Source organism: Gigantopelta aegis, chromosome 3, assembly GCF_016097555.1.
Source record: "Gigantopelta aegis isolate Gae_Host chromosome 3, Gae_host_genome, whole genome shotgun sequence".
Lineage (NCBI taxonomy): Eukaryota > Metazoa > Mollusca > Gastropoda > Neomphalida > Peltospiridae > Gigantopelta > Gigantopelta aegis.
In genome coordinates, this window is record NC_054701.1 from 29,270,381 (window position 1) to 29,290,330 (window position 19,950).

At 35.0% G+C, this 19,950-nt stretch overlaps 1 protein-coding gene across 4 annotated transcripts in view; it reads left to right on the forward strand.

Moving 5' to 3' along the window:
* LOC121367844 (organic cation transporter protein-like) overlaps positions 1-9,790 on the forward strand; it is a 52,154-nt gene extending 42,364 nt beyond the window's left edge. For all 4 annotated transcript variants that reach the window (XM_041492261.1, XM_041492260.1, XM_041492262.1 and 1 more), the window contains exons 7-10: positions 1,165-1,253; positions 2,320-2,440; positions 4,990-5,062; positions 9,002-9,790. In XM_041492261.1, the coding sequence (XP_041348195.1) occupies positions 1,165-1,253; positions 2,320-2,440; positions 4,990-5,062; positions 9,002-9,325 (607 nt within the window). In that variant the 3' untranslated portion in view covers positions 9,326-9,790. The remainder of the gene's footprint in view (positions 1-1,164; positions 1,254-2,319; positions 2,441-4,989; positions 5,063-9,001) is intronic.
* The last annotated feature ends 10,160 nt before the right edge of the window (positions 9,791-19,950 follow it).

The following is a 19,950-nucleotide window of genomic DNA, read 5'->3' on the forward strand; positions in this document are numbered from 1 at the left end:
TCTTTTCTTTACCCCTCCCAAAACATTGTTTCCTTAAATTGCACAGTTAAAACAGTGTTCATCATTGCCATTTGGAGGCAAGGTGGGTCGATTGCCCCATCTCAAATTTTATTATTAAATTTACTGGGGCACTTTTTAATTAATAACCTACTAATAAAGATAGTTGTAGACAGGATGTACTGAAGTTATCCTCAAGAGGAAAAGTTAATCAAGGGAAGTAACTCTTTTAACCTTACAAGTATTGCCTTTACATTTTACTATTAAGAATCTTCTTTAAATTTCTCATAAATTTACTGTTAACATTTATTTAGTAACTTTTAATTGTTTATAAAACATTCAAATATTTTTTATTCACATGACTTATTTATTTAATTTATAAGTGTTTAACACCCTTACATTATCAAGTTGCTTATGTCCGCTATATACGTAAAATAACATTAAATCTGTGGCACTTAGTCACCAGCTTTTAATGCTGTTTACTAATAAAGCAAAACACAACACAACCCCACTTTCAATAATCTCATGTATCTTGGCTATATAAGCATGATTGTCAAAAGCCTATACATGTCTCACCATTGGTGAACACAGTTATATCAAGAACGTTACTTGGACTCGGGTGGGGGGTATCGGGGGATACAGTAGTCTACTCACAAATAGGGAATTGAGCATCTTTTAAGAGTAAGGACTGAATGTTTTAGTACTGGCTAATAATTCAGCGAGAGTAGTGTTTTCCCTAGCTTGTTTTAGCATGGTGCAGCACCATGCCTCAATAGTCTAGCCACCATCTTGCCTCAATCAGTGCCATGCTGCCCTGAGATTAAACAAGCCTTTTTCAGTAATTAATTCTAAAATTGCCTTTATAAAACACCCAAAAAGGTATTATTAATTAATAAGATATGCCTTTTATATCTTTTGCCATTCATTTGTTAAAGCAAGCACATAAATTACATTAATGTTTATTTTCATTGATTTTTTTTGGTATTTTTAATGAAAAACAAGTGCCCCGAAAGTGGTAAAAATGCCCCAAAAGTGTTTGATCTACCATGCCTTGCCTAATTTCTAGGGAAATCACTAGAGAGCAAAACATGTGAGGTAGGGCAACAGGTTGTGACTGGTTTCTATAACGTTTGCTCTTTTGGACGTGTTTTAAAATTCTGTTTTCAGATTTGGCAGAAGGAAGCCTATGATTGCTTACGGATTTCTAGGAGCTGTGACCTGCATTATAGCTGGAGCTCTCCCTTCCACAGTGACAGGTTGGAGGCATTTACAGAACTGAAGACAAAATAAAAACAAACATATTATTATGGGATTTTTTTTAGGGGTTTTGTAAACATTTATTTAATATTTTTGTGCAATGAATTATGATCATACAGGGCTAGCTCTTGCACTCGCCAAATTCGCCAACTGCGAATTTTTAAAGCAGTTGGCAAATTTTATTTTAGTTTGGCGAAATAATTTCATGTAATAATTGACATTTTGTTAGAAAATAACTGACAATTTCTGCAATTTTTTAAGTTTAATAGACAATTTGGCAAATTGTTTTGCTCACCCAGAGAAACATTTAAGTTATTATTCAATTTAGTAATTTATTCATGTACAACAGAATAAGCTTTTTTTGTGGTGATCAATTTAATCAGATAGTAGGGTGCTGAGGAAATTTTTATTTTTTAGAGGTCACCTGTGTTCCAAAAAACAAAAAGAGGTTTTTTTTGTTACAATAAAATATTTTGTTCATAATACAGCATCTTTAAATGATCATATGTATTACATTAATTCATATAATATATATATTTTTATTATTATGATCTTCACTAATTTTTTGTTTATCTCCCTACACATTCATCAGAATTTATTTAAAGGGACAGACCCTAGTTTTTAAACACTAAGGCATATTTTTCACTATTAGAGCCGTTTATTATCAATGAAATAAAACATTACTTATATTTTATTGTTTAGATTATCCATTTCCGTACAACCAAAGTGTTTCTGGTCATCCTGGTGTTTTTAATACCTCAAAATGCATTTTCATATTTTTAAAAATGCATGTGCGTCTGAGAAGTAACGGTTATGTAGTCGCATTTTAGTCTATTTTTAAGGGTATTTCAACTCTTGTTTCACACAAATTTGTAAATTAACCAAACTTAGTGTCCATTTTTACGGGTTGAAACTAGGGTCTAGGTGAAAAATATGCCTTAGTTTTTAAAAAACTAGGGTATGTCCCTTTAAGCCTTTGAGTTTGTATTTTTGGTCATTAATTTGAGCATTTAATTTACAGCCAAGGTAATCATTAACCAGAAGGACTCACTGTTTTTCCTACAGGATTTGGATTGGATCTGAAACTGGTTTCAACTGGATTTGCTATAGTCGGAAGATTCTCAATGGCTGGCATGTTTAGTGTGATATTTCTGTTCACATCTGAGCTGTTTCCAACAGTCATACGGTTGGTTTTTGGTATTATTAAACAGGGCTTCTAGATTATGGTAGCCCCACTCCCATGGCTAGCGATATTCAATGTTGGGCTAGTAAATATGCCCGACGGCTAGTGAAAAAACCGCATCAATTACTGCATTTAAGTATATTTTGGATACCCCACCCCCATCCCCCAATCTTAGTGTTTTTAAGCTCTATCTCCTCTTTAGGTGACATTATTACTATTAGTAATATTGTATTAACTTAAAGTAAAGTAGGGCTAGTGAATTTTTAATCATGGCTAGTACACTGATATATCTGATAAAAATCACTGATCCCATGGCTAGTGGATTTTATAAAATTTCTAGAAGCCCTGTATTAAAGAAATTTTTATTTTTACAAGAATAGTGTTTAAGATTTATCGTATAGCAAGATTATTACTACACCTGTGGGAGATTAATTTAAAGACATCTGATTGGCCACTCCATGGTGAAAACCAGGGTATTAAAGCCACACCAACCAACGAAAGCAACAGTAGCGAAACTTATTACTCTATGACACAACTACTGTGCAAGTGAAAATGCATTGTAAATAAGTTATAGTTGGGAAAGATGTTTAAATTTACATTTAAAACTGTTTTTTATGAATACAGTCAAACCTGTCTAAAGCGGTCACACAAGGGAGTAGATAAAAGTGGCCGCTTAAGACAGGTGGCCGCTGTTTACAGGTTGCAGGATATTGTCTTTAAAACATGTGTTGTTGTTTCTTGTTTTAGCATGTGTACTGCTAATTAACGGATGTGTGCTTCACAGTTTAATATAAACTTTTGACATGTCGCCTCATTCAGGAAAAACTGCAACTGGAATGTATTAAATTACCCGTTCTCAACCAGTTTTTTCTTTCCATTTAATTATTTCATTTTTACTTCATGCGGTGTATTGTCATAGTAAGTGAACTTACAAATGCCAAGCGTAGCCTGCCCAGAGGCAATTAGATGCACTCCATAGCCATATTTTCTTAATTGATACACAGTAGAGATGTCGGGACTGAATGGGTACTAGTATACCTGAAGGTGTGAAGATCGGTTCTTTGCTGCATCTTATCGCTGTTGTTAAATATCCCTTTTATATAATAGTAAACATTTACTTTGACCAATTAATGCAGGTATTTTGGGTGGCCGCTAGCCGCGTTAGACAGGTGACCACTTATTACAGGTGTATGTTATAAATTGTTTGGGAGGGAAAATAGTGGCCGCTTAAGGCAGGTGACCACTGAATACAGGTGGCCGCTAGGACAGATTTGACTGTATATAGATGGAATAAAATATTACACTCTGTCCCTTTAAAAATGTATCCAACTTGCATTACCTTAATAGATATGTTGTGAAACAACATGGAAGATAAATGATATTTACTGATCATTCTCTATATTTTTGACATGCGGAGGGGAAGAAGCCTTTTAGCTTGCACATATCATGTACCTAATGAAGGCAACAGAATGATGTTTTCCAACCAACTGTCTGACAGTGTCAACATTAGGAATTGGTTAATCTTTAAAGTCCATTAACAATCACATGTTGGACTTGTTGCCTGGCCTCTGTTTATAGACATGTTTTTGCTACATGTTGGTTATATTTGTAGTGATAAATTTACAGATTTTAAAATACATGTATATTTAAATAAGGTTAACATTTCTCCAACCGTTTTAGCTCTTTGATCCTTCAATGGATGACTTTTGTATTTGGTGTGGGTGTTTATCAGGTTTTAGTACCCCCACTCCAAACCCATTACATGATTTTGACAACATCGTAAGATCAAGGTCATTGTTACACAAGTAAGTCTTTCAGCCATAGATCTGAAACAAATGTACGGTCAAGTTAATTTTCATCTTACTTAATCAAAATACATGTATAATCTATAGCTGAGTGATACTTTTTGATATTTTTCAGAAATGGTATAAATTATACTTTAAAAATAATGTTAATATATTGAGAACTTAAGAAAGAAAGAAAGAAAAGAAATGTTTTATTTAATGATGCACTCACATTTTAATTACGGTTATATGGTGTTAGACATATGGTTAAGGACCACGCAGATATTTGAGAGAGAAAACCTGCTGTCGCCACTTCATGGGCTACTCTTTCTGATTAGCAGCAAGGGATCTTTTATATGCATCATCCCACAGACAGGATAACACATACCATGGCCTTTGATATACCAGTTGTGGTGCACTGGCTGTGACGAGAAATAGCCCAATGGGCCCACCGACGGGGATCGATCCCAGACTGACCGCGCATCGAGCAGCACTGTACCACTGAGCTACGTCCCACCCCATATTGAGAACTTAATGATTTCATTTACAACAGAATGAGTTTGGGTTTTTTGGTTTTTAATTTAGTCAGATGAGTGCTGAGTAGTTAGGATTTTTATTGTTTAGAGGTCAGCAGTTGCCAAAAATAAATATGAGTTATTTGTTATAATAAAATATTTTGTTCATATGGAATTTGGGTTCATTAGGTGTAATGCTATTGATGTCAGTATTTATTGGAAATAAAGAGAAATTATTTCTTTAATTTTGCAGCAATATTGGAATGGGAGCATGTGCTTTCTGGGCCCGTTTTGGAGGTGTCATTGCACCACAGATTAACACATTGGTAGGTTATGGTATAATTTTGTTTTTGACATATTAATGTTTTATTGAAGACAAGTTACCTATAGGCAAAAATGCTGGAGGTGTATTTTTCAAAAGCTAATTGTTGCACCACAAGTGGCTTTTTTAAAGCTGTCCTTCATTTGTTTAAAGGAATGCTTAAGCAAGGCTTTTGGACTGGTATGCATATTCAACGATATATAATGCACATTATTGCTTAATATCAACAAGTATAATCTTATATTTAATTAATAAAACGGTTAAATGTGAGGGATATTATATATAACGGAGCAAGCCATGTTGTACCATCCCAGCGAATATGCCCTATGGCGAGCCAGTGGTTACATAATACTTAACATGTCACATCAGGAATTAGTCTTAGAACTGAAGAAACAAAATGTACCTGATTTTTTCGGATGCATCATAGTGTTCTGTAATAATATCCATCCCAGTTAGCCAGTAATAAGTATATATTATTTTTCAATACAACATAAACCACCATTGTCAAAGTGTCGAAATAACTATTATGTTTTGTCCATATATTAACCCACTTAATGAAATGATAATTGGAGTGTTTTCTTAGTTAATTGGTCTTTTCTTTCCGTGGCCTGTACTTGTGGTTCCTTATAGCCTCTATTAGAAATTCGCAAGAAAAAATAGGCAGAGTTACATCCCCTAATCTCTTCTGGCGCGTTCCGCTTACTTCGGGTATAGCAGATGGTCACAGTTGTTTGTGAATCGTCAGCTGAGATTTATGCATGCCAATCCCTGGCATAAATGTCCCCACCTATGCTTTAAAATTAAAGAATGATACAGGTAAAAATTAAGTTGATGAAATTGCGTTTTGTTATAACTGATCATGTGTTAAATATAGGAGATGAATCTAGCGAGCTGTCACACACCCTGATTGTTTTGGTTTTCTTGCATGGAATTTTTTTTGTTTTGTTTCAAAGCTGCAATCTCGCCTCACATTAATTATCATAATTTCATTTAAACATACAAACACACCTGCAGTTTTAATGAATTGTGTGTGACAGTAATAGATAATAGAAACATTATGTTTATAGTGCCTCCTACAGGGAACGCATTTTTTCATACTATGAGATTTACAAGTTATTTATTTCTGAGCTGCTTGTTTTGAAAATTACACACAAAAATAGTATATTTTTGTTATTTCCAAAAAACTTTTATTTTTATTTTTACATCAAACCAAACTTAAATTATTTACAAAAACAACAAAACAACATTTTTGTAGGATGGGACGGACTATATGTAATATTCCGATCAGAACAGTCCCCTTCCCCACGTGCTATATTATGTTTGTTTGGGGGTTTTTCAGTGTATTTCTGGGGACGCATGACCCGACCCCTCTAAAAACACCACTAGCCAGTTACACAATTTTCTGCACATGCAGAATTGCTGTTAATTGATTAGGCCTATATACTTTGCATTATAAAGTGTAAATTTTGCTGTAATAACAGCTAAATATATAGTTTAACTTAAAAACATCTACCTTAGTAACAGTAACAGTACTTGTTTTGTTTACATCAAAATATCTGTGTAAACATATTTATGTTAGTCTTGCATGACGATTATTTAAAGTTAAATGTTAAAATGAAGACATTGTTCTATACAAGATTATAAGCGTAAATAGCAGGCAAAACAAAAAACCTAATATTTTAAAAATACCTCCCTCAACTATTTTACCTCCCCCCCCCAAAAAGGAAAACCCCAGTAACAACAACAAATCTGCCCCCAAATAAACAATAGCCTACAAAACAAGCACACACACCAAAAACATAACCCAGACTAACATTTGAAAAACAATTTTTTATCTATGTATATATACCAGTGGCGTATGAAGGTGGCAATGTGGGGGGATGTACGCGCACACACACACACACAGAGAGAGAGAGAGAGAGAGAGAGAGAGAGAGAGAGAGAGAGAGAGAGAGAGAGAGAGAGAGAGAGAGAGAGAGAGAGAGAGAGAGAGAGAGAGAGAGAGAGAGAGAGAGATATTAGTGGTGCAGGAAGGTGCAAAAAAGTGTGGGGAGGGGGCCACACTTTTATATTTACACACTTTTACACTATTATAAAGCAAAATATCTGAAAAGTGGGGGGCACTTGCCCCCCCTGCTTCCTACGCCAGTGAATAAATATATATATATATATATATATATATAATATATATATATCATGGAATGCTTAATGGTTGTGCATGATATTAATAATTGCAGGTAGTCGATCGTAACTATTAAATTACACATGGAATTGTGTCCGTTACACTATGTCCGTCTGACAATGACATTGGACTCGCTGTTCCGATTTGTTTGCGAGTCAGACAGTAGAAACCTTATCGTTAGGCGAAAAAGTGAATTTCTGAATTGTTAGTTTCATTATTAACTACTGCATAGGTCGTACTTAATAATGCAGCTAGCGGTACAGAAAATCGCAGCTAGTCATTTAGTAAAATTAATGTACACTTCCATTCGTACACAGTGACATATACACAAACACATGCATATTACTTGCAAATATCAAAACTTTATTAAGGTGCCGTTTTAACGAGTCGATCATCAATGAACCATTTTTCTTGGTCTGTAAAAGAAGAAGATTGCATACAATCTGACAAACAATAATAGTAATAGAAAACTTTATTAACGTCAAAAAATAAATTAAGAACAAGTCGACAACTACTCCACAATTCAGTAGTAACAAAGGGCCTTTGTTGCAAGCGACTGGAGCGTAATGCGCCGGAAATAATTTAGTGGCTAATTGGGGTTGCTTAGCGTGATGAAAACCAAGGGCAGATAAGTATGTTTCTAATAGAGGCTATTGGCAGGTGTATATTTTGGATGGTCACCAGTCAAGGTATCTAGACATAAAAAGAAATATGTGACTGTTTTATTAAGATCACAGGGTATTGTGGGATAACCGTGCGGTCACTACTAAAATCGTTATGGACATTATCAGCCGTCCTGCTTTATAATAATTCTGTAAAACCCTTGATTAAGTAGACTTTCCGAACTAAAATCACAAAACTGACCAACTACATAGTCCCAATAAAAAGAAAATTATCACTTGGGTATCATGAGTGGTTGTTTTTGCTCCATCATACCCTACCAATAGGCCATATAATGTGCATTTTTTCTTTGGATTTTTTAAGAGAAAAATACTATAACCCCATTTCGTTCTATTAATGCAAATTGAAATATATTTAGTTAAATAGTTTATTATATTATCAAGTTATTTATGTTGTTTTACAAGTCAGGTTGATAAAAGCAAAGTGTTTTGTCGTAAATGACTGCCTTTGTTTACACTGTGCATACAGGAGTTAGTCAGAGCTGACATCACTTCGCCCCAAGCTAGAATACCAGACGCAATGAAAACAAAAGAAAATGGCTGCCCCCAGTTAGCAGTAATAATAATAATTTTTTATTAACTCTAAAATTACTTGTTTTTCATTTCTTAAAGTGTCAGTATGTGTTGGTGGTCCAGGTATGCATCTTTCCAACACATGAGGCTCATGTTTGAGTTTACTCTCCCTTTAAGGATGTATGAGAGAACGTTTTGTAAGTGATCACAGTGACATGGAATCAGACTTGTTGAAATAAATCTACAACCAGCACTAACTTGACTAAATAAGTCCTAGATTATTCTGACATTTGCACCAGCTATCTTTTTATAATAAAATATTGTGATTTAATTGTTTGTTATGTGAGGGAATGGACATAGCCACCTTCTTTTGAAATGCAACAAATACTGATAAAGTGCCCCAAAATAATGGCTCAACCCTTTTTTCCCATACTTAACTTTGACAGCCAATAGTTAATATATTTTTAGTTCTTAAACATCCATAAATATTCATTTATTAGTTCAAAAACAAAGTATATATTAAGATAGAGTTGCTCTACTGTATTTTCATTCATGTAATATATTTCTAGGGTAGGAAAACCTCATCTTCTGTACCAATTATCATCTTTGGAGTGATGACACTTATTGCTGGATTCTTAATCTGCTTTCTGCCAGAGACTCATGGGAAAAAACTGCCAGACACCATTGATGATGTAGAGGGAGACGACTCTATCTTGGATGAGACTGTGACACATGCTAGTCAGAATGGAAAGGAAAAACCTGAAGCAGATAAGCTCCTTACTATTTCAATGATGCCACAACCTGAAGAAGATAATCTCAATACTAATACTTCAAATACTCAGCTACCTGAAGCAGATAATGTCAATACTGATACTTCAGTGACTCGACTGTAGTTCGTTTGGGTGTACTTCATTACTAATGGTGCATTAGTATACCAATACTGTAAATCCTGAAATTAATACATCCCTGAATAAATGCGAGTGACGATGGGCAGACTAAAATGTGACATGTGCCCTCGTTATGAAATATTACTTTCTTAATAACACATGCCTGTGTACTTTTCAACTTTAGTTTACAACTATATCTTCCTAAGATATGACGTCAAAGTTGCAGCAAACTTGAACAGTAAAAATAAGGAAATGGTCAATCTCAGGATTACTATAGTGATAAAGACAGCTTGAAACCGTGTGATAAAGGTATTTTGTATCGCATATATGTGCGATATGGACCGGAATTTTTAAATGGGGAATTCTATTTTTCTTTTTACTGCAATTAGCGCCTTTTATTTACTGACCTCATATATGATTTACAAATGACATCAGATCATATTTGAAACATTACACAAGGCTGCCGCAGAGTATGATTCTTAACATTAAGTAAATCCATGAAAGGAGTTTTGATCATAAATTTAACAAAGTGTTGTTATGATGTTAAATTAAAAACCGTTTGTGTAAAACATAAAAGAAGGTATGCAATAAATACAGAACTTCACATGTGTTGTTTTCATTTCCTATTTACTGCACTCGTTTATTTTGCGAAAGAACATACCACTCAACCTCTACGCGGTCTCATGGTATATATTCTTGTGCAAAATAAACTGTTTCTGGATAATGCACCGGCAATATTTCATCTTACTGGGATGTGAACCCAGTACCTACCAGCCTTAAGTGCCAATGGCTTTAACCACTACAACACCAATGTGGTCAACACTTTTTGCTTCTTTTTGTTCTATAAAATAAATAATCTTGCCATCTTGCTTATTTCAATGTCTGATGATCGTAGTTTAACATGATTACAATTTTGTTTTTGATGTGATGATCAGTATATATTGTTTCTAACAGAATAGTGCCACTCATGAAAGAACAATGTATGAATTTTGGGAACTAGGGTTATTAACTTTAATAAGTTAAATAAAATTATTTTTGTTCTAAAATATTTAATATTACTTTTGCATCCTGACAATTAACATTAAATTAATGTTAATTTTAAATATACATGTACTGCTATAATTTAATGTGATATGTTGCATGTACTAGAACTAATAACAAAGGCAGAAAGTAAGAGATAAGTTGTCAGTATATTATGTAATTAATATGCACACATTATTTTCCTGGTTTACAGTAGTTTTAACATCCATTTCACATTTTGGTTTTATTATTTTTTCTTTAAAAATTTACCTTTTAAGTGCTTGCATATATTCTAGGGTGTGGTAATGTAATCCTTTTACAGCATTAATCATTAGTTGGGGCGGGATGTAGCCCAGTGGTAAAGCGTTAGCTTGATGCGCGGTCACTCTGGGATCAATCCCCATCAGTGGACCCATTGTGCTATTTCTCATTCCAGCCAGTGCTCCACAACTGGTGTAACAAAGGCCGTGGTATGTACTGTCCTGTCTGTGGAATGGTGCATATAAAAGATCTCTTGCTACTAATCGAAAAGAATAGGCCATGAACTGGCGACAGCGGGTTTCCTCTCTCAATATATGTGTGGTCCTTACCTATATGTGCGATGCCATATAACTGTAAATAAAATGTGTTGAGTACGTCGTTAAATAAAACATTTCCTTCTTTATTATTTTTTCTTTAAAAATTTACCTTTTAAGTGCTTGCATATATTCTAGGGTGTGCTATTTATCATTAGCATTAATCATTAGTTATTAATGAAAATATTTTACTTTTAGTTTTTAATATTTCACAGTATCTTATATAACATATACATTAGATATTACCGTGTGTCATACAGCAAGTAGTCCATTGTGTGAACATTTTAAGTGCTCAGTTTTTCAGATTACATTTTATAATACTTTTGTAATGTTTTATTTTTCCATTTACAAAAAAAAGTGGATAAATGTTATATATTTTTTAAATGTATCAGAAATATTCCTTTTCCCTTTAATGCATATGTTTTACAGATGTTGCACATAGATGTTATTTTTGAATTTGTAATATACATGAAGGTGTAATTTCTGGCAAATAGTATAAGTTGGAATATGTATCCACATTTTTAAATTTACATTATAGCTGTAATTTTTGACAAATATGATTTTTTTTTTTAGACTGTCAACACAACTTCACATTGTTTACATATAACAAGGCTATTGTTAGGAATAGGTTTTGGAATCATGGTGCTGTCTTCTTGTTGTTTAAACAATATTTATTCAAATAAATGAAGTGGATCGGCAAACAGGCTATATAAATGCCTCTGTCTGCCTTATAATCCATGGTTTTTAAGATACATGTGCAGGGTAGGGGTTTCGGGGATTGAAACTTCCCTTCTCAAGCAAATTTTCTTTCTTTTTCATGACTCGACCCTCTTATAAACTTTGCTCTCCACAATCTAGATCCCCCTGCATAAATTCCTGCCTGAAGATGTCGCTAGCTATATATATATACACACAGTGAAACCCCTCTAAACCAGACGCCCTTGGGACCAAGACAAATGTCCAGTTCTGTCCTGGATTTTAAAAAGAGACTGGTGTGTCTGGCTTTTAGGGAATTCTGCTTTACAGAGGGTCCGGTCTTGAGAGGTTTCACTGTATATGTATATATACGTTTCAGTTTAGTCTTTCTTAAATATGAAACATTACCTAATCAGTACTGTACAGTGAAACCCCTGTAAACCAAACACCCATGGGATCAAATAAAAAGTGTGGTTTAAGAGGTATCCAGTTTAGAGGGTTCTGTTCTGCACTGATATTTGAAAACAGACCGTGAAAAATGTTCAGCTTTGAGAGAATTCCAGTTTACTGAGAGAGTGTCCACTTTTGAGGGGTTTCACTGTAGTTATGTTAAAGTTTGTTTTGTTTAACGACAACACTAGTTATGCTACCAAAGGATATTGTGAGTGGTGTTCCCCATGGGACTGGTGACTGCAGCATTCATTTTACAGTCAAATGCTTAGAATACAAAATAATATGACTGGTTGTATTAGAAAATAATTAGTTTTTTATATTAAAGCCACTGCTATGAAAAAACTAAATAAAACACATACATTTTAAACATTCATTCATTATTTACCACAACTCATACACTGTTTTGTAAAAAAAATCTGTATTGACTTCATTCTTATGATATACATGTACCTCTGTCTGACATGCAACATCAGACTTTCCTTTGAGCTGGGGTGTCGGTAAACATTCATTCATGCATGTTTTAAATTGTTTACCCTTGTATTGTTTTCAGTAGTAGAATAGTATACGATAATTGTATTGCATCTTGTTTTGAGTAGCGTATGATAATTATCTTGCATCTTGTTTTGAGTAGTGTATGATAATTATCTTGTATTATGTTTGTTCATTTTAGTTACCAGTACATATACTATTTAGATGAGCTTTTGTGTTTATTGTTTTGTTTATAAAAGAACATATTAAAATCATATAATAAAGGTGTACTGCAATTTAAACAGTGTTGATATTAATAAATAAAACTGTTAGTACTTTATTATTATGCAAAAGGATGGGCGTGGGATGTAGTTCTGTAGTATAGCACATGCTTGATCTGCAATGTGCCACAGGGTCAGTGAACCTCAGTGGACATGGGTTTTTCCCCCTGTACAAACTAGAGCCCCGTGATGGTATATCAATGGTCTTAGTGTATACTGTCCTGTCCATGGGAAAGTGCATATAAAAGATCCCTTGCAACTTTTTATAACGTGTTGCCTACATGTATTTGGCAGTAATATGAATCACTTGCCCCTTAAAAACCTGTATTTGAAGTAAAATTATGTTTTGGGATAAAGTAGAATGTAAGATGTGGCCATTATTTTACCTATTTGGCAGCAATATGAATCACTTGCCCCTTAAAAACCCTGTATTTGAAGTAAAAACTATTATTTGGGAGTAAAGTAGAATATATGATATAGCCACTTTATACTTTAAGTGGTCATTTTTATGGTTATGGTTATGGTTATGATGCTATATATCAGCAAGAGGTTATAAATTAATTCCTTGTCCCATAGAACTGGGTCATTAGCATCAAATTCTTTTCCTTTACTTGTTCTGGCTGCCATAATGCTTGCCATCTTTGATTTAAATCATGTAATGCCTTAATTTGCCAGGAATACCTTGTTCTGACTGCCATAATGCTTGCCATCTTTGATTTAAATCATGTAATGTAATGTCTTAATTCCTTGTTCTGACTGCCATAATGCTTGCCATCTTTGATTTAAATCATGTTGTAATGCCTTAATTTGCCAGGAATACCTTGTTCTGACTGCCATAATGCTTGCCATCTTTGATTTAAATCATGTTGCAATGCCTTAATTTTTCAGGAATACCTTGTTCTGGCTGCCATAATGCTTGCCATCTTCGATTTAAATCATGTTGCAGCGCCTTAATTTGCCAGAAATAGTTTAAAATGTATTGCTTGATCCTTAAAACATCACCATAGACATCAGTAGTTTTGTCATAGGTAATAAAATAGCAGACATATTACCAGTTGTGTGTTTTGGCAGCTGTCTTGGATGCCATTTTGAGTATTTCACAGTACTAAGTTTGTACTCCTCAGATTCTCAATTAACACCTTCCACAAATGCAAAGAGTAGCATCTTCACCACAAAGTGGGACACCAAATGGTGTATATACAACATAAACAAGGATGGACCCAAAATATTTCAGAGAGGGGCCAAAAGGCAAAAGGTCGCATGGACGAATTCCCTGAAAGGGTCACTTCAATGAAAATGGTAAATAAATTGTTCAAAACAAGGCATTCCTTCTTTGGATCTGCCCTTGTGTAAATAATGTGTATAAGATATTTTTTGGTCAAGATTTATTAAATAACATTCAGACACATTACAAGAGGACAATTCAAATACATATTTAACATATATGACAAGAACAGGCGTTAACACAGAAGTATCTTTAGTTAACAGAACACAAAATATGCAATCAAAATAGCTAAAATGTGCAAAGAAACATCAGTTCACAAGACTAGATAATATTTTAATAAATATAGCTAGGTTTTTTAATAATTGTGCGTCACATAATGACAGCATACCCTTCATTTTAAAAACGCTAGGATTAATTCTATAATATTGTTTTATATATTTTCTTGTCATTTTGACAATTAAATAGATAATGGTATTCATCTCCAATATCAGTATTACAAAGTTTGCATATTCTATTTTCTCTAGGAACTTTAAACCATATACCAGTTTTGACTGGTAATCTTAAATTTGACGTACGCAATTTAGTTGTCCAGCATCTATTTTGGTACAATAGTCTCGACAAATAGGTTTTTTCGAAGTAAAATTCTGTTTTAAATAATGTATAAAATTAATCCCTAGAAGAGTTTGTAATGTCCGAAAACCACTGTTCTATAAATTGATCACAGAGGTTTTGTTTCAATTCTTGTTTATACGATTTGAAATAATTGTTTTGATTGGTATAGATGTACCCCATTCACGTGTTATTGAAAATTCTTTTTATGAATTTCAACCATTTAAATTGATTTCTTTCACCACTGTTTAAAAAAAACATTAATTTATATAAAATATTGCTAAGTTTATTTCATCTTTAACCAGTTTACTCCAAAATGACACCATTCGTAACTTTACTTGTATTTCTAAAGGGAACCTTCCTAATTCTCCATATACCATAAAACTTTTAGAGTACTTTTTTTCTACTTTCAAAATCCGTTGATGAATGTTTTCTATTCTTTGTAAATTTTCATAACCGCAAATTTCTGATCCATATAATAAAATCGGTTCAACCTGTTTTAATTATATATATGAACTGGTATGCTATTGTTCTGTATTTTTTATGAATATGCAAAAAGTGCTTTTATACATGTATTAGCAACCCTCAGTTTTACAACTTTCATACTCATTTTAATATTTTGTACCTTGCCTTGCATTACTGCTGTATCCTAAAACTTTATAAAGTATTGGGTTCATGGAACCAATCCCACAATCGCTCGAATGTGTACATTCAATTTCTCTGCAAAAGTTATAAAAAGGATTGTCAAAAAAAAAAAAATATATATAATTTAATTTTTTTTTTAAATCCCACTCAAAAAGATAATTAATGTTTGCATACAATAGCAAACGTGTGTGCGGTGGCAAAGGGGGGTGGGGTGGGGAGGGGAGTCGAACCTTCCATGCTCAAAGCGATTTTTGTTTGTTTAATTTTAAATATATTTTGGGGGGAGCATGACCCGAACTGTCCCTAAATATTTTGCTCGTCACAATCTATACATCCTTCTACTTAAATTCCTATCCTGAGCTGACATAAAATGAAAACTTAATGTAGGGACAAAACTTAATAGTTATTTCGACACTTTGACAAAGATGGTTTATTTTGTATTGAAAAATAATATATATTTATTGCTGGCTTACTGGGATGGATATTATTACAGAACATTGCGATGCATTCGCAAAACTAAGGTATATTTTGTTTCTTCGGTGCTAAGACTAATTCCTGACGTGACACGTTAAGTATTACGTAACCACCGGCTTGCCAGAGGGCGTATTCATTGGAATGGTACAAAATGGCTGCACCAGTTTTATATACTAACCGTCACATTTAACAGTTTTATTAATTAACTATACGATTATACTTGTTGATATTAAGCAATAATGTGCATTATATATCGTTGAATATGCATACCAGACCAAATGCCTAATTGTCCCTTCCTTTACGGTTTCTGTTAAGGTTAAGGTTTCGGTTAAAGGGAGAGTAAACTAAAATATGAGCCTTATGTGTTGGAAAGATGCATACCCGGACCACCAACACATACTGACACTTTAACAAATGAAAAACACGTAATTTTAGTGTTAATAAAAAACGTGATTATTCCTGCTAACTGGGGGCAGCTATTTTCTTTACTTTTCGAGGCGTCCGCTACTCTAGCTTGGGGCGAAGTGATGTCAGTTCCTGATCAACTCCTGTATGCGCAGTGTAAACAAAAGCAGTAATTTATGACAAGGCGCTTCTCTGTGATCAACCTGACTTGTAAAACAACATAAATGACGTGATATATAATAAACTATTTAGCTAAATATATTTCAAGTTGCATTAACAGAACGAAATGGGGTTATAGTATTTTTTCTGTTAAACGAAGAATGTACAATATTAGGCCTATTGGTATGCTACGTTGGAGCAAAAACGACAACCCACGATACCCAAGTGATAATTTTCTTTTCTGTGGGACTACGTAATTGATAAGTTCTGTGATTTTAGATGGGAAAGTCTACATAATCAGTAGTTTTACAGAACTATTTACAGTAATAAACCATGTCCATTGCCATTTTAGGGGAGACGGGTAACATTACATAATACAGGTATGTATTTTTGTGTCTAGACCGCGTCAGTTAATTGACTTGTCTAGTTACCAATCAAATACACACCTGACAATCAGGAATCACAAGTAGAGGCACGAACAGAATAGATCAATTAACTAAGAAAACACCCCATGTATCATTTCAGTACATAGGCTAATGCATGAACTAAACATAGTATAATTTCGACTTGTTGTGTAGCCACTTTGATAATGGTGTATTGAAAAATAATATATACTTATTGCTGGCTTACTGGGATGTATATTATTAGAGAACAGTGCAATGCATGACTACTTTATCATCCCGCAAAAACCAGGTAGAATTTCTAATTCTAAGAGTCATTCCTGAAGTTACGCTTTAAGTATTACGTAACCACCAGCTCGCCACAGGGCGTATTCATTGGATTGGAACAATATGGCTGTGCCCGTTATATATAATAGCTGTCACATTTAATAATATACTTGTTTATGTTAAGCAATAATGTACATTATATATCGTTGAATATGCATACCAGTCCAAAAGCCTTATTCCTTTAAGGTCAAGATTTCGGTTAAGGTCACGGTCACGCTCACGGTCTCGGTCATGGTCAAGGTCTCGGTCACGGTTTTGGTCAAGGTTTCGGCTAAAGTCTTGGCCAAGGTCACAGTCTCAGTCATGGTCTCGGCCAAGGTCAAGGACAAAACCTCGGACAAGGTCAAGGTCAAAGCCTCGGACAAGGTTTCGGTCATGGTCAAGGTCAAGCTTTTGGCCAAGGTCACGGTTAAGGCCAAGGTCTCGGTCATGACCAATGTCTCGACCAAGGCCAAAGCCTCGGACAAGGTTTCGGCCACGGTCAAGGAAGGTCTCGGCCTCGGCCAAAGTCTTGGCCAAGTCAAGTCACTTCACAACAGGTCAGGTCAGGTTAGACCAGGAGCAACTTCCAAGGTAACGCCCTGTCAAAATATATGGTACACAGTAAAACTACACCACATTCGTTTACTTATACAGTTCTAAAACTAAACATAGAAGGTTTATGAAATTCTACAGATCTATGCTATAGTAAAATTTATATGTATGGAAATGTGAATAATGTAGGGTGGGTCAAGGCTATATGAACGTGATGTTCCGTTATTTTGATTTATTATGATTTTAATAAGACAAATAAGTGTTTGGTAGTGCTCATCCGACCGAAACATAACAAAAACAGGGTGGTTCAGGGGGAACTTCCGATGTAACGTCCCTTCAAAATATATCGTACAAAGTATATCTACAACACACTCGTTTACATGTACACAATTCTGGAACTAAAAATAGAACGTTTATGAAATTCTACATATCCATCCTCCAGTACATGTTCTATGGAAATGTAGGGTGGCTCAACATTATGAACGTTGACATTCGAAGATCACCTCAATATTGAGATTACACCCAAACTTCTGAAAATAAACTATGATTTTCATATGATAAAGAAGTGTTCAGTAGTGCCCATCCCACCAACACATAACAAAAACAGGGTGGCTCAGGGGCAACTTCTCACGTTTCGCCCGATCCATATATTATATGGTACATAGCATAAAATAAAGCTATACACAATTCTGAAAGTAAACATAGAATGTTTATCATATGATAAACAAGTGTTCAACAACGTACATCCAAACAATAAATGGCAATCACAGGGTGCCTCAGGGGCAACTTCCCACGTAACGCCCTGTCAAAATATATGGTACACCGTATAACTACACCACACTAGGTTACATGCATAACACTTTTGAAACTAAACATAAAGTTGATGAAATTCTACAGATCCATCCTCTAGTACATATAGAAATGTTTATTTTAAGCAATAATGTGCATTATATATAATTAAATATGCATACCAGTCCAAAAGCCTTGCTTAAGCATTTCTTTAAGTTCAAGGTTTTGGTTAAGGTCAAGGTCACAGTCAAGGTATTGGCCACGGTCAAGGTCAAAGTCTCGGCCAATGTATCAGTCTCAACCAAGGTCAAGGTCAAAGTCAAGGTATCTGTCAAGGTCTTGACCAACGTCAAGGTCAGTATCTGTCAAGGTCAGGATCGGTCAAGGTCAAGGTCTCTGTCTCTGTCAAGGTCAAAATATATGTCAATGTCTTTGTCACGGTCAAGGTGTCTGTCAAGGGCATGGTGTCTGTCAAGGTCTCTGTCACGGTCAAAGGTCTCGGTCTCTGTCAAGGTCAAGGTCTCTGCCAAGGTGTCTATCAATGTCTCTGTCAAGGTCAAGGTAAAGTTCTGTCAAGTTCAAGATCTGTGCCAAGGTCTAGGTCTGTGGCAAGGTCAAAGTCTCAGTCTCTGTTAAGGTCAATGTCTCTGTCAAGGTCTATGTCTGTGTCACTGTCACGGTCAAGGTCTCTGTCAGTATCAAGGTATCTGTCTCTGTCAATGTCAAGGTCTCTGTCAATGTCAATGTTTCTGTCACGGTCAATTTCAGTCAAGATCAATGTTTGGCAAGGTCCCTTTCAAGGTCAAGGTATATTTCAAGGTCAAGGTCTTTGACAAGGTCTGTCAAGGTCAGTCAGTCTCTGTCAAGGTCAATGTCTCTGTCAAGGTATCTATGAAGGTCAAGGTCTCTGTCTAGGTCAAGGTCTCTGTCAAACCCATTAACCCCACGCTATCTTGACATCTCATAGTCATTAACGACTTCCGCACCATCTGTTTCCCATACATCAAAGGACCCATGACAGTTGGCAAACCCAATCACCCAGGTCAGATGACATCTGCCAAAGTCATTAACCTCCGTTAAAGTAGCGTCCCCACGCTTAAAGGTCACCCAGCTGCCATAGCCATTAACTCAAGCCACCGAGGTCAGCTGACAGCTGTCAAACTCATTAACCTAATTAGCACCGACGCTGCGCTTAGAGGTCAGCCACGCAGTGACGTCATTAGGCCATGCCCCCTAGAGGTCAGCGTCCCCACGTGAACCGGGGTCAACGAGTACACTTGACGCTCAAGTGACCCAGGTACTACTTATGTTTTATTTTTTTATGTTTTATGTTTTATGTTTTAAAAGGCAAAAGTTATTGTGACACACAAAAGACAAAAATAATTGATGATAAGTTTTTACTGCCGAGTATGAAACTTTATAATATTGAAAGAGAAATGTCCAAAAGTATGGCAACGAGGATTAGTCCATGAAACGGGCGCACCTGCCATATGCAAATAAGCCCCATCACTAGAGGGGGTCCAGAGCGAAGGTCACACAGTCAGTAGCGAGTATGTCCACCTTAAGCATT